The sequence below is a fragment of the Leptodactylus fuscus genome, chromosome 1, assembly GCF_031893055.1.
Source record: "Leptodactylus fuscus isolate aLepFus1 chromosome 1, aLepFus1.hap2, whole genome shotgun sequence".
In the NCBI taxonomy this organism is placed as follows: domain Eukaryota; kingdom Metazoa; phylum Chordata; class Amphibia; order Anura; family Leptodactylidae; genus Leptodactylus; species Leptodactylus fuscus.
Window position 1 is genome coordinate 37,649,403 of NC_134265.1, and position 14,557 is coordinate 37,663,959.

Genomic DNA, 14,557 nt, shown 5'->3' on the forward strand with positions numbered 1-14,557 from the left:
ACAGTCTGGTTTTCCCGTCTCCATCTCAGCCTACCAGACTCTTGACACATCTCGCAGCTTCTTCTTGGCCTCAGTAACAATTGTGCAGCCCCACTAAGGAAAGGGGAACCCGAGGCAGTGCCATTAAGGAGAAAGATCCTGGCAGGGCGGTACCTGATATTTCCTATTACAATGTCTGCAGAAGTCATTGCCGTTCATAAACCCAAGGCTGTCGATAATATCCACGCTTGGACTAGCATGTCTTACCGAAAAAAGATTTGGGTGTATTTCTATTATTCCGCCACTTTGTTGAGAGATGAGTTTTTGTGGCAACCTTAGCTGCTATACGTACCGGATCCGTCTGGTACTCGCGGCTGTACAGCTCATGGCAGTTGTTGAAGATGTATTCGTAGGTGGAGTTCAGACATGCCTTTACACAGTCTCTGACCACCTGGCTGGCACGTGGGGGGCTCTGCAGCTCTTGTACCTGGCAGAAAAATAGATAGAGGTCAGCTATGGCTGTCACTGACTTACAGCCATTGCAAGGTTGGTGCAGGAATTGCACCCCAATGCCAAAACAATGGGCCCAATAGCAGACACTGCCATTCGCCCCTATGGTCCCCAACTACATGCAGAAATGTTCAGTCATGTTCACTGTAATGTCGTGCACAGTATCGCAGCACAGGAGGAGACGGAACGATTTGCATTCTTAAAATTCCCACTTGTTAAATATCACCAATCTGTTATCTTCATTACTCCAGAGCCAGAGCCTGTTATTCCAGTAAATATAGACAGGAAAGGGAAGCGCAGTGCCAGTCCTGTATGCCAGCTCTAAGCTAAATGCTGGGTGACATATCCAGTGTTGTCAGACAGATGCAATCCGATTCCTGCTCCCTCGCTGCTCTGCTTGTCACATCCTGCTTAGTGTCCTAAACTGACAGCCCTGATCGCTTGTAACCATGCTGCCCTAGTTATCAGCTGTGGAGAAACACCAGGCAGGGGGTGACAGAAAGCACCAAGCAGAATGGAAGGTGAAGCACCTGGCAGGACGGTACAAGGAAGCACCTGGCAGGAGGGTACAAGGAAGCACCTCGAAGGAGGGTACAAGGAAGCACCTGGCAGGACAGTACAAGGAAGCACCTGGCAGGAGGGTACAAGGAAGCACCTGGCAGGAGGGTACAAGGAAGCACCTCGAAGGAGGGTACAAGGAAGCACCTGGCAGGAGGGTACAAGGAAGCACCTCGAAGGAGGGTACAAGGAAGCACCTGGCAGGAGGGCACAAGGAAGCACCTGGTAGGAGGGTACAAGGAAGCATCATACAACAAAGGGAGAATGCAGCTCTGGAGTATAATACAGGATATAACTCAGGATCAGTACAGGATAAGTAATGTAATGTATGTACACAGTGACTGTACCAGCAGAATAGTGAGCGCAGCTCTGGAGTATAATACAGGATGTAACTCAGGATCAGTACAGGATAAGTAATGTAATGTACGTACATAAAGACTGCACCAGCAGAATAGTGAGTGCAGCTCTGGAGTATACTACAGGATGCAACTCAGGATCAGTACAGGATAAGTAATGTAATGTATGTACACAGTGACTGCACCAGCAGAATAGTGAGTGCAGCTCTGGAGTATAATACAGGATGTAACTCAGGATCAATACAGGATAAATAATGTCATGTATGTACACAGTGACTGTACCAGCAGAATAGTGAGTGCAGCTCTGGAGTATAATACAGGATGTAACTCAGGATCAGTACAGGATAAGTAATGTAATGTACGTACATAATGACTGCACCAGCAGAATAGTGAGCACAGCTCTGGAGTATAATACAGGATGTAACTCAGGATCAGTACAGGATAAGTAATGTAATGTACGTACATAATGACTGCACCAGCAGAATAGTGAGTGCAGCTCTGGAGTATAATACAGGATGTAACTCAGGATCAGTACAGGATAAGTAATGTAATGTATGTACACAGTGACTGCACCAGCAGAATAGTGATTGCAGCTCTGGAGTATAATACAGGATGTAACTCAGGATCAGTACAGGATAAGTAATGTAATGTACGTACATAATGACTGCACCAGCAGAATAGTGAGTGCAGCTCTGGAGTATAATACAGGATGTAACTCAGGATCAGTACAGGATAAGTAATGTAATGTACGTACATAATGACTGCACCAGCAGAATAGTGAGTGCAGCTCTGGAGTATACTACAGGATGTAACTCAGGATCAGTACAGGATAAGTAATATAATGTATGTACACAGTGACTGTACCAGCAGAATAGTGAGTGCAGCTCTGGAGTATAATACAGGATGAGTACAGGATAAGTAATGTAATGTATGTGCACAGTGCTTCTTATATATTTGATGATACTAATTGCAAAAAACTTGAATATTGTAGATGATGTGGATGTAATGTTAGGATTTAATGGTTAAATCACCAATTATGAATTCAATATGCATGTTCGGTAATAGATAGTTTGGCCTATGCCATTCTTCTGATCAGTTGGAGTTGGTGTATTTATCTTGTTTCGGCATTCTCTAAGCTTTAGGTTCCTGGGCCTATCCCAGGTCATCAATATTATTTGCCTGGAAAACGCCATCAAAGTACAATTAAACCCACTGACCACTCACCTTCATGCGGAAGAAAGTGATGCTGGTAAGTAAATCCACCGTAGACTTCAAATCCTGCAGTCTGTCGGGGCTGCTGGCCGGGAAGTTATTCTATGGGAAGATTAGGAGAGATTATAACATCCACATCAAAGCGTGAGGGTACCCCAAGCCAAAGCCAGAAAGTATCTGATACCTTACACAATGGTCCTGATAAAATATCCCCTATGCGGTGTCACCAACCACCAAATCTTAATATTCTATTTTATTATCACTCATTTTTCTTCTTGACTAATGCAACACTAGAATTTCCTACTCCGGACACATATGTATACATGAGGCTCCCCCTAGTGGTCAGAATTCTATAGCCAAATGAAGGGAAGCAGGACATTGAGAGCTGTCCATTAGAAAAATGGGGCAACGAATGGAATAAAAGAGAATTATAGAAACATACTTTCCTGGTTTTGGCCACAACGATTAAGGGGGGGTTCTTCTGGACTTAATAATTGATGATCTGTCAGACTCCCATAGAGCTTCAAAAAAGTTTAGGAAAACCCCTCTAACCCCGTCACCATCCTGTCAAGGCTATGTAAACATCTGCATCGGAGTCTCTGCTCAGAGCCTCAGGCGCAGAGTTGGTCTAAAATGACATTTTTGTCCATTTTAGTAAGGGACAAAACAATATTATCGTCAATGGGGCCCCCTAAGAGTAGGTCATCAATACATATTTCCTGGAAAACCGCTTTAAGTGATTCTATGACTTGTTGAACTGATGACCTCTGGCATTGGCAGTGATCTTTCCTTGCATGGTAACGTTCCAATCCATCTGACTGTACAGGGAACTGCAGTACGCAGCACAGCGAATGCCAGGGGCACCTCTATGCATGAAATAATAGTGAAGGGGATGCAGCGCTATGTCAATGCTTCATGCAAAAACCCCTTTAAACAGCCACTGATCAGTCAACATTGACATAACCCAGATAAAAGTGAGTAAGCAGAGGATATTTACTGGCACGGCCTCCATTACCCAGGGCTGCAGCTACTGCATAAACCTACAGGATTATTATTACCGGTGGGAATCCTAATCTCTGACTATTGACAGGTAATAACTATTACTCAATGGTCTCTGACACCTCCCTGTAGAGGGCGCTGTCCTCATTCCATGTATATCATGCATATAATAGGATCGGCAATTTTAGAAGTTACTCATCTCTTACTGGTGCTGAAAATGAAACCTGAGGTTTTCTGGAAATGTAGAAAGAACAGATGGCGAATGTTTCATTATTTAACACCCAGACAGCTTGGTACAAGTGGCGAGTCCACCCAGCGCCAAGATTTATCTGGCATACTAAATGCCCGGCATGGGCACTGGAAACGCAGAGAGCAGGGACACAGAAGCCAAGTAGGACACGGAAAAGCGCCACCCGCTGACAACATTCTGCCTTCAGCAGGACCAGCTGTAGAGATGGTGCTACAGGATGTGTGTAAACCGTCAGAGGAATAGACGGTGAGAAATTCCAGCGCACATCACGTATCCAATGAATGAGACAGGAGGAGATGTGATCTGTGCAACCCTTCAATTGCAAAACTCGGCCCAAATTGGCTATAAATAGAGGATGGAGGGCAGAGGTGGCATCAATGCCAGGCTGAACATGAGGGCTTACAGTCCCATCCGATTTATCATTTACATTAGAAATCTGCTGTAAATGATGCTGGAAATCCTTCCAAGCACAAGGCTCGGTGAAGGCTGCGCCTCATTTATGAAGAAACGTGTGCCCCCTCATGTATGAAGCGCACCTTCCACCAGCGATGGGGTAATGAAGACTGGCATTAGTCATATACTGTATCTTCCCCAGTAAACCTACTTGTTCAATGGGTAATTAGTAATAATAAAAGCAATAATGAAAACATAAAATTCCCCAAACAAGTAAGAGTTGTCATGTAACTCCAATAAAACAACAACTAAGCATAAAAACAGTATAAGTAAAGATAAGAAACTTTATACTAAAGAAAAAGGATTTCTCAATCTCCATTTCTCAGGCTTTCCATTCACAAAGTGACTTATCATGGTGAGCATTTCTCATTCTGTGTCCAGCAGCCTGGATAACATCTGTTATCTGGACATGAGTTCTACACAGTCCAGTCACATTAATGTGACCACCTGTCAAAATCCAGAATAACCACCTTTGGCAGAGCGGACCGCTGCGAGATGTGCAGGGAGAGAGGGGATGTTGTGATGATGTCACTGGGATGTTGAGCCATGCCGACACCAGTGCAGTGGCCAGCTGCGCTAGGTTACGTGGTTGAGCATCCATGGCGCGAACAACCTGAACGAGGTGGTCCCACAGATTCTCAATTGGGTTCAAGTCCGGGGGAATTTGCTGGCCAAGGGGGTACGGTAAACTCATCCTGGTGCTCCTCGAACCACGCACGTACACTGCAAGCTTTGTGACATGTCGTATTGTCCTGCTGGTAGATGCCATTATCCTGAGGAAAAACATTTCACATGTAGGGGTGAACATGGTCCGCAAGGATAGATGCATACTTGTGTTGATCTATCGTGTCTTCCACAATGATCAGTGTACCCAGATGGCTGATGACACGTGTCTTCTGCGATTGGTTATTTAACGTTGACGTCAAAAGTAGGCGGTGCAAAAAAGAAGAGAGGCAGCGAGCCGACCTTGGTGTAGTATTTTTTGAATCAAAAAGTCAGGGTAGGCAGAAACAAATGGCCACTCACCTGGTGGGGTTGTGTGAGACACAACCACCTCTATAGTGTATCTTAGGAATGGATGGCACAGGTAAACGTGGGTGGCAGCTGGATATACGTCTGGGATCATCCACTGTGGGAAGGTTATCTGTATGCACTTGAGAAAGAGCAAGATAGGCTCGAAACGCATTGTGCAAATAAAGTTTGTTGATTTACCCGGGCGAGCGCGGTTCTTCTGTTCTCCCCTCGAGTGAGAAGGTCCACCCCCAAAAGTAGGCGGCGGTCACATTAATATGTCTGGACTGTGTATGTTCTATTATTGAAGGTAGGGGCAGGAAAGCAGCCTGATGTTCTTTATAAAGGTGGCCACACATATTTTACCATATTAGCTCTAACAACTACTGTGTTTCTGCCACCTGAAGAATCCTCTTCTTAAAAACAAGAATATACATTTCACCAAGATTGTCTGGACCTGCAGATTTTGGTTCAACTGACCAATTCTTTAGTATTACATCTTTATTCAGATGTCAGGATAAAGGAAGGATTGGCATGTTGACTTTTAACACTCTCAGTACTTTGTTCTTAATGCAGAGAAGATGCCCCGTTTTCCATTAAGAACACTTGCACGCTTGGCCAAATTACGTTGCCATGTACGTGCTTGAACGGGAGTGTCGGGAGGAATACAGCTGTAAGATGTTTGGCCATCTTGAGGTTCAATGACAGAACCAAAACTCAAACAAGGGATGCTGGGCAGGGTAGCAGTGACATCAGTAAGGGACTAAGCAGCCAATGTCTCCGCTATTCAATAAACGTATAGCCTGGCATACAAGTCCTAAAAAACCCAACACACTGTTATTGCCGCAGACCCCACTTCACATGTATTGGCACTGCCTGAACGACTCCTTAATACTGTGCCTCTTACAAGGTAACATTCAGTAATTGCTCTGTATGTTTTCGGTTACACTATCTTTTACGCCCCCGTATCATTAGCTCCTCTGGGACTCCCATGTTATAACATCAGATCTGTGGAGCTCCACCGATGACGCTGTGAATTAGAAGTGTCTGCTGCAAACACCAGCCCATGGAGTGCGATCCTGTAAATGAGGCAACCTAGGTGCTATACCCTCATCCTGGGGGCCGCAAAAAAGTCTTATATAATGTATGGCAGACAAACAAACAAAAAGGAACGCCTGTTTATTTCAAAGGAGACAGCGTGCACTTGTGGTCACCTCCTTTGTCTCCAGAGAGACTCTGAACTTTCATAGACACAATATGAAAGTCCAGTCTACTTCTCAGATGCTGAATGGCAGGGTTTGACTACTGCCAGCACTACTTATATTGGTTGCAGGCTTGAGCTATAAAGTCCATTGCTGACTTCTATATGGGTGTATGGCATGTCACTGGTCACTCAATGACCCTCTTCCTTAGGTCATGGAGTGACCAGTGACATGGCAATGAGGCCAAACTAACCAGGGCTGTGGAGTCGACAGGCCAAACCACCGATCTTATAATTTTCCACTGCCTGTCTCCGACTCCTACTCTGACTCCAATTCCTTCATAAATGGCTGACAGTAATGGCCAGACAGAAGAAATAAGGATCTTCTAGTTCATTAAAAAGCTAGGGGATCCTATGACCACGACGTACTCAAGGGGGAAGGACTATTTAAACAGGTTGCCTGACTTAGCAGGAAAGGGGCTTGACTTGGCACAAAGGGGTATATCTTGAAGGAACCAAGTTGTGGCAGCTTTGTGGTGCGAAAACCTGGTTTACAGTAAGCCAAAAGATGGAATAAAATCGGCAAACGTGATAATCCAGGACAAGTCCATGTGATAAATTTTATTATGCAACAAGGAAAAGGGAAAAAAAAAGGTGCTACTCAGCCACTCCCAAAGGAATCTCCTATTATGTCCATGCTCCACTCCCAGTCCTCTCTATCCGGCACGGATACGAAACCTCCCCGGTTTGAGGTGACGGTACAATTCCAAAGTGAAAGTGGATCCAGCCAATACAGGAGTAAATAAAACGTGGCTTTTAGTCTTCTATATCATGTTAAAATTACAAAACACTGTCGGGCTGACACGTTTCAGTCTTAACCGAAACGCGTCAGCCCGACAGTGTTTTGTAATTTTACCATGATATAGAAGAATAAAAGCTACGTTTTATTTACTCCGGTATTGGCTGGATCCACTTTCACCATGTGATAAATTTTGTACATCTAGTTTGAAAGGGACTGTCCCTTTACAGATCTCCTATCCTATGAATAAGGGTCACATCACTGGGGGTAAAAGTCACATTGCTGGGGGTCTGACCACTGGGCTCCCTGTGATCAGAAGCATGAGGGACTGAAAGTCACCCTGCATTGATGAAGTGCCAGTGATATTGCATGGCCGATGCTCCATTCACTTCTATGGGGCTGCCGGGACTGCAATCTCTGGAAGCCACTGTTATGGGGCTGCCGGGAATAGAGAGGCAGTGACGCAAAGTTCCACTTTCAGGGCAACTTTGAGTCCTCTGTTCTCCTTGGGATAAGTGTCAGATTGCTGAGGTTCAACCAATGGCACTCCCAGTGATGTGACACTTACCCCCTATCCTTTGCAAACAGAGTTTCAGATAACCAGTGTCATCCCCTATACCAAAAACAGCAGTGTCCTAGAAAACCAGAGTCACTCCCTATATTGAAAACAGCGGAGTCCTAAATAAACCAGTGTCATCCCCTATACTGAAAACAGCAGCAGAGCCCCAGATCAGTCACGGTTATCGCCTCTACAGAGCATTTCAGACGTACGGATCGATCCCTGCACTGAACGTAATAGATTTTCAGGATTCCTACCGCCATCTGTCAGCATGTATCTAAACTGCCGATTCTCTTCTGGTTTGCAATGTTTTGTAACTAGATTGGGATTAACCCTTTAAAAGGTCCCTTCCTTCTACATTGCTCTGGACTACGCCTGCTAGTCTAGGATTGTACATTGGCTGTGAGTTGTGTTTTGTTGGACTTGAATGTCTTTCCTGCTCTGACTATATATCAGAATCTACAGTTATTACATTGCCCCTCCCCTGTCCCAAAGGTCCCCTTCTTCCTTGAAAAGCGAAGAACTCGTTTCTGCTCCGGAAAAAAGAAGACAACAATATTACAGGTCTACCGGGACGGAGATAGCAAGTGACTTTAGATAATGGCCCCCCTGTCACAGGATCTCTAGTAAAGCTGCATCCTGCTCATTCATCTTAAAGACAAACCCTACTAATGACACGTTCTGCTAACACCATTCTTTTCCTGGGGTAATTACACGGCGGAGTTAAGGAGCAATTCTTCTGCAGGTCCTCGCGCTCTACAATCATGGCTTTTGTGTTCTGTTATTATGGAGCTTACCCTGTACATGGAGAGATCGATGCGCAGGGAATTGTGCAACTGGTCCAGGAGCTTCACAAAACGTTCTTTCTGCACAGGAGAAAAAAAAACATATATTATAGGCTTAAGGCGAACATCGAAAATTGCAGTGAAAAACGGTCTTCTATAGAATTGGTCATACAAGAGGGCGAGTGGCTCCAATTTACGGAACTAAAATGCTAGTTTTCTATGGTAAAAGTGCCACATTTTTTGGCAAAAATACTTATTACACTTTCCAGCTTTGACAAAATCGGGCACTCAGATGACACTTGGTTGGTTCTCATGTCATCCCAATGTCTTCCGTCCTCTTTTATTTCAATCGGGGGCCCAGACCAATCTGTTTTCATGGAGTAGGATAGAACCCGCTCTATCAATATCAGAATGGAATGGAACATTGGTACCCCCCTTGGAAGAGCCTTGGGCTTCACATGAAATTTACTTACATTTCATAATAAATCTAAGAGTATATACTCGAGTATAAGCCGACCCGAATATAAGCCGAGGCCCCTAATTTTACCACAAAAAACTCGGAAAACTTATTGACTCGAGTATAAGCCTAGGGGGAAATGCAGCAGCTACTGGAAAATTTCCAAAATTAAAATGGTCGGAGTTTTTGGGTGCAGTAGTTGCTGGGTGCTGGGGAAGGGGAGGGGGTGTTTTGGTTGTCTGTCTGCCTCTTCCCTGAGCTTGAGGACTGAGTTTTTTTTTTCCCCCCACTTAGAATTCAGCCTGGCTGAATATAGGGTATCTGCAGTGCTCCTATTAACCCCTTCCTGACGGAACAGGAGCACTGCAGATCCCCTATATTCAGTAGACCGGGCACTTTCAGACACAGGGATACCTAATGTGTATGTGTTCACAGTCATTTTCTACTTTTATATGTATTCTAGGGAAAGGAGGGATTTACAACTTTTATTTTTTTATTATATTTTTTTTTTAAGCTCCTTTTTTCACTATTTTATGGGATATTCTATAAATTACTATTGCAGCTGGACCCCTCCTCCCAAACAAAAAAATTATGTATTTTTTTTTTTGCTTGACTCAAGTATAAGCCGAGGGGAGCTTTTTCAGCACAAAAACTGTGCTGAAAAATTTGGCTTATACTCGAGTATATACGGTATACGAAAAATGAAGTTTCCTAGGAAAATTTGTCAGGCCTTGCAAAATATAGACTAGAGAGCACTCACCCCGAAGTTGGAGGCTGAGAAGCGGTCCGATGCGGACACGTTGGTGGAGGCTGTGGTGTGGGCGTAGTAGGCATTGATGTTGGCAAGTAGCGTGCTCATGACAGCTGGAACTCCAGGACACATATATTTTGAAGACAGACAAGCAAAATGTCTGGAAAGAGAAGACAGTTCACGGTTAAAAAAAAATTATATACAGACCAATGAGATGGGAATCCTAAATCAATAGATCTATTAGGTAGAAAGCAGGGCAGCAACAAGGGATTATCTCTTTCTGGAGGACCCAGCATTGCCATATATTATACAGACAGCCCAAAAGTTGTGATAAAGTCTGTGTAATACTTCACTTCTCCTGTGGTGGTGCTGCAGAGAAAATGAACATTTGTTACTGAGCTCGATCATAGACTACAACTGATCATTGAACTTCCCAGCACCAAGATCGGCTTATGGTTAGAGACAAGAAAAGAAAACCGCACCGAGCGGATCCTCGTGTATTAAATTACAACAATGGGCTAATTCTGGTTGGGACAAATACCCCCTCACCTGATGAGGTTGTGTAATGCCACAACACTCAAGAAGCTTGTAACGCCCTATGTATAAGGGCCCAAGGCAGCCGCTGTAGGCGTCACTCAGACGTGTAGATGCAGAAAAGTACGGACCAGCCTCCTCACAGGATTCGCAATGCCTGATGAGGTTGAGATTTGATTGATCACAGTTTTGTCCGTGTTTTACTTGCTTTTTCATGCAATTTATTGCTTGATTTTCTGATTGAGATGTTTTATGTGTTTTATTGAAGAAAATTTAAACGCTTCTTAGACAGAAACGCGTTGTGTATCAATAAAGGAGTGTTTATCATCATCATCGGGTGAGCGCTGTTTCTAATTTGGCCGAATCCTGCAAGGAGGCTGGTCCGTACTTTTCTGCGGCTTATGGTTAAGGGAATTGGAAATCTGCAGCACCACAAATTCCCGATGTGTCGGAGCAGCAGCTGCCCCTCACCTCTCAGAACCTATAACCAACTAGCTCTAATTTTTACAATGGCTCCCATTACAAGCAGTCTGCAGATTATGGGCTATACTCTCAGTATATAGCAGCCCGCACTATGCTGATCTACGGCACAGTATATTGTGTCTTCCAATTCCTGAGCCAAAAAAAAAAAAAAAAAAAGGAAAATGGAGAGATTTTTTTCCCTAGCACCTTATCTCACAACTCAGACAGCGACATGGAGGTGCGAGATCCCGGCAGCGTTCTAGACCTCCAGCTCATCCTGCGGCAAAGGTTAAGTGGAGGCTCTGCAGCATTCATTTGCTAATAGGAACATTTACAGAGAAATGTCAACCAAGCTAATGAGTGCAATGTAGGACCGGAATGTAAATGAACATTATCATTTCTGGGGTCCATACGGGGAAGTTGAGGTGCAAGCACCATGTTGTAGGGGAAAGATCGGTATGTGGCAGCCCTGACATATGGCTTGTAGGTAATATATTAACAATGAGATGATTTTCATGGTTTAATGACAGGAGTCATCCAGTTTTAAACACCGTTCACACCAAACAATGTGTCGCTGCCACTGCTAATTATTCACTGTGGGCGTATTAAAGGGATTCTCCACTATGTCAAGAGAGAAAAAAAGCATAAATGGAGAAAAGATGAAGAAAGCGGTTTTAGTCTTCTCCCAGACTTTGATAAACTCTTGTTGAGTTTCCCCCTATCACATACTTCAGATGTAGACACGAGAACTTGCCCTCTACCCAATGTCATGACAGCGGAGAAGGAAGAGGACAGCGGAGAAGGGCAGAGGACAGCGGAGAAGGGCAGAGGACAGCGGAGAAGGGCAGAGGACAGCGGAGAAGGGAAGAGGACAGCGGAGAAGGGAAGAGGGCAGAGGACAGCGGAGAAGGGCAGAGGACAGCGGAGAAGGGAAGAGGACAGCGGAGAAGGGAAGAGGACAGCGGAGAAGGGAAGAGGACAGCGGAGAAGGGAGAGGACAGCGGAGAAGGGCAGAGGACTGCGGAGAAGGGAAGAGGACAGCGGGGAGGGGCAGAGGACAGCGGGGAGGGGCAGAGGACAGCGGAGAAGGGAGAGGACAGCAGAGAAGGGAGAGGGAGAGGACAGCGGAGAAGGGAGAGGACAGCAGAGAAGGGAGAGGACAGCAGAGAAGGGAGAGGACAGCAGAGAAGGGAGAGGACAGCGGAGAAGGGAGAGGACAGCGGAGAAGGGAGAGGGAGAGGACAGCAGAGAAGGGAGAGGACAGCGGAGAAGGGAGAGGACAGCGGAGAAGGGAGAGGACAGCGGAGAAGGGAGAGGACAGCGGGGTGAGGACAGCGGAGAAGGGAGAGGACAGCGGAGAAGGGAGAGGACAGCGGAGAAGGGAGAGGACAGCAGAGAAGGGAGAGGACAGCAGAGAAGGGAGAGGACAGCAGAGAAGGGAGAGGACAGCGGAGAAGGGAGAGGACAGCGGAGAAGGGAGAGGGAGAGGACAGCAGAGAAGGGAGAGGACTGCAGAGAAGGGAGAGGACAGCAGAGAAGGGAGAGGACAGCGGAGAAGGGAGAGGACAGCGGAGAAGGGAGAGGACAGCGGAGAAGGGAGGACAGCGGAGAAGGGCAGAGGACAACGGAGAAGGGAGAGAACAGCAGAGAAGGGAGAGGACAGCAGAGAAGGGAGAGGGAGAGGACAGCGGAGAAGGGAGAGGACAGCGGAGAAGGGAGAGGACAGCGGAGAAGGGAGAGGACAGCGGAGAAGGGAGAGGACAGCGGAGAAGGGAGAGGACAGCGGAGAAGGGAGAGGGAGAGGACTGCAGAGAAGGGAGAGGACTGCAGAGAAGGGAGAGGACAGCAGAGAAGGGAGAGGACAGCGGAGAAGGGAGAGGACAGCGGAGAAGGGAGAGGACAGCGGAGAAGGGAGAGGACAGCGGAGAAGGGCAGAGGACAGCGGAGAAGGGCAGAGGACAGCAGAGAAGGGCAGAGGACAGAAGAGAAGAGAGAGGACAGCGGAGAAGGGAGAGGACAGCGGAGAAGGGCAGAGGACAGCAGAGAAGGGCAGAGGACAGCGGAGAAGGGAAGAGGACAGCAGAAAAGGGAAAGGACAGCAGAGAAGGGAAGAGGACAGCAGAGAAGGGAAGAGGACAGCAGAGAAGGGAAAGGACAGCAGAGAAGAAGGGAAGGGAATAGCAAGGAAGGAAAAAGGATGTTGGGAAAGGGAAGAGAATGGCAAGGGAAAGGAAGAAGATGATGGGAGAGATTAAGGGAAGAGGATGTTGGGAAGAAAGGGGGCACTGGGAAAGAGAAAAGTGAAACAGTAAAAGGGAAACGAAGAGGAAAGTAGGGAAACAGAGAGGAAAACATGGAGCAGAGCTATAACCTACAATGGCAGTAGAGCTACAGCCTATAATGGTGGAAGAGTTATACCCTGTAATGGTGGCAGAGCCATAGCCTGTAATGGCCGCAGAGCTACAGCCTATAATGCTATAATGGTGGAAGAGTTATACCCTGTAATGGCGGCAGAGCTTTGGCCTGTAATTGCGGCAGAGCTACAGCCTATAATGGTGGCAGAGCTATACCCTGTAATGGTGGCAGAGTTATACCCTGTAATGGCAGCAGAGCTAAACCCTGTTATGTTGGCAGAGCTATAGAATATAATGGCAGGAGAGCTATAACCTGTAATGGTGGCAGAGCCATACCCTGTAATGGCAGCAGAGCTATACCCTATAATGGCGGCAAAGCTATAGCCTATAATGGCGGCAGAGCTGGAGTGGTCACCATTACACAATAGAATAACCACTTCTCTATATGCAGCACAGTCAACATTTTTGTCTGCTCTAGATTTAATATACAACTTTAGCTTCTGAAAGAAACACTGAGAGGTTTCTTTTCATTTGGGATCGGCAGATTACTGCAGTTATTTCACAGGAGGTGATTTTGACATCTCCGCTGTGAAAGAACGAAGCCAGCAATATTACAGGTCTGCACCGAAGGCAGAGGGGCCGAGACAGATGTTTCCTTTAGATAGTGACCCCAAGTCTTATCTTCATTATGCCACCACCTATACATTCGGGTCATGCTCTAACTACGGAATATCACTAAGAATAAAACCATAAAGTAATGGGCCACCATATATTTAGACGGAATTCCTCTTTATAATGATATTTTACAGTATGTAAAGAAATCCAAAGCTCTAATTTATACCTGGTTGTTAAGGGACATGGCTGTCATTATTCTGCAAGCCTAAACTTTACTACAGGCATTATTTGTATGGCTCTCCTGTAAGGGATACGTCCTGTGACAGCTGTCATTTATACTTCTGTGAGTGTGTACATAGTATTATATATAAAAGGCAGGTTCCCTTGACTGGGACTGGATATTGAGGGTTGTGATTCATCACCGCCTGCACTTCACGAGAGGTGAAAACTTATCATTTCCCAACAGAAGAGAGGAAGACGATACCGCTGTTCAAGGCGCACCATGGAGGGAGCGATACGAGGAGTCGTCTGCCTGTAATGAGCGGGATTAATGACTTGTTCTCTGCAATGTGACATTGACAGTGAACTCACCTGTGAATATGTGATATTTGTCTACAGTCTAGTACGGTGCAGCTTGCAGATAAGACAGAGCCGCTTAGGGTCTTCTCTGCTTAATACCGCCACTCTGAGCTAGCATTAATTACGGAAGCGC

At 45.8% G+C, this 14,557-nt stretch overlaps 1 protein-coding gene across 4 annotated transcripts in view; it reads right to left on the bottom strand.

The window, feature by feature from the left end:
- The window catches only part of LOC142198676 (uncharacterized), a 168,067-nt gene that overhangs the window by 31,338 nt on the left and 122,172 nt on the right, over positions 1-14,557 (bottom strand). For all 4 annotated transcript variants that reach the window (XM_075269718.1, XM_075269717.1, XM_075269715.1 and 1 more), the window contains exons 13-16: positions 9,890-10,040; positions 8,685-8,753; positions 2,628-2,717; positions 332-466 (exon numbers count right to left, since the gene is read on the bottom strand). In XM_075269718.1, the coding sequence (XP_075125819.1) occupies positions 332-466; positions 2,628-2,717; positions 8,685-8,753; positions 9,890-10,040 (445 nt within the window). The remainder of the gene's footprint in view (positions 1-331; positions 467-2,627; positions 2,718-8,684; positions 8,754-9,889; positions 10,041-14,557) is intronic.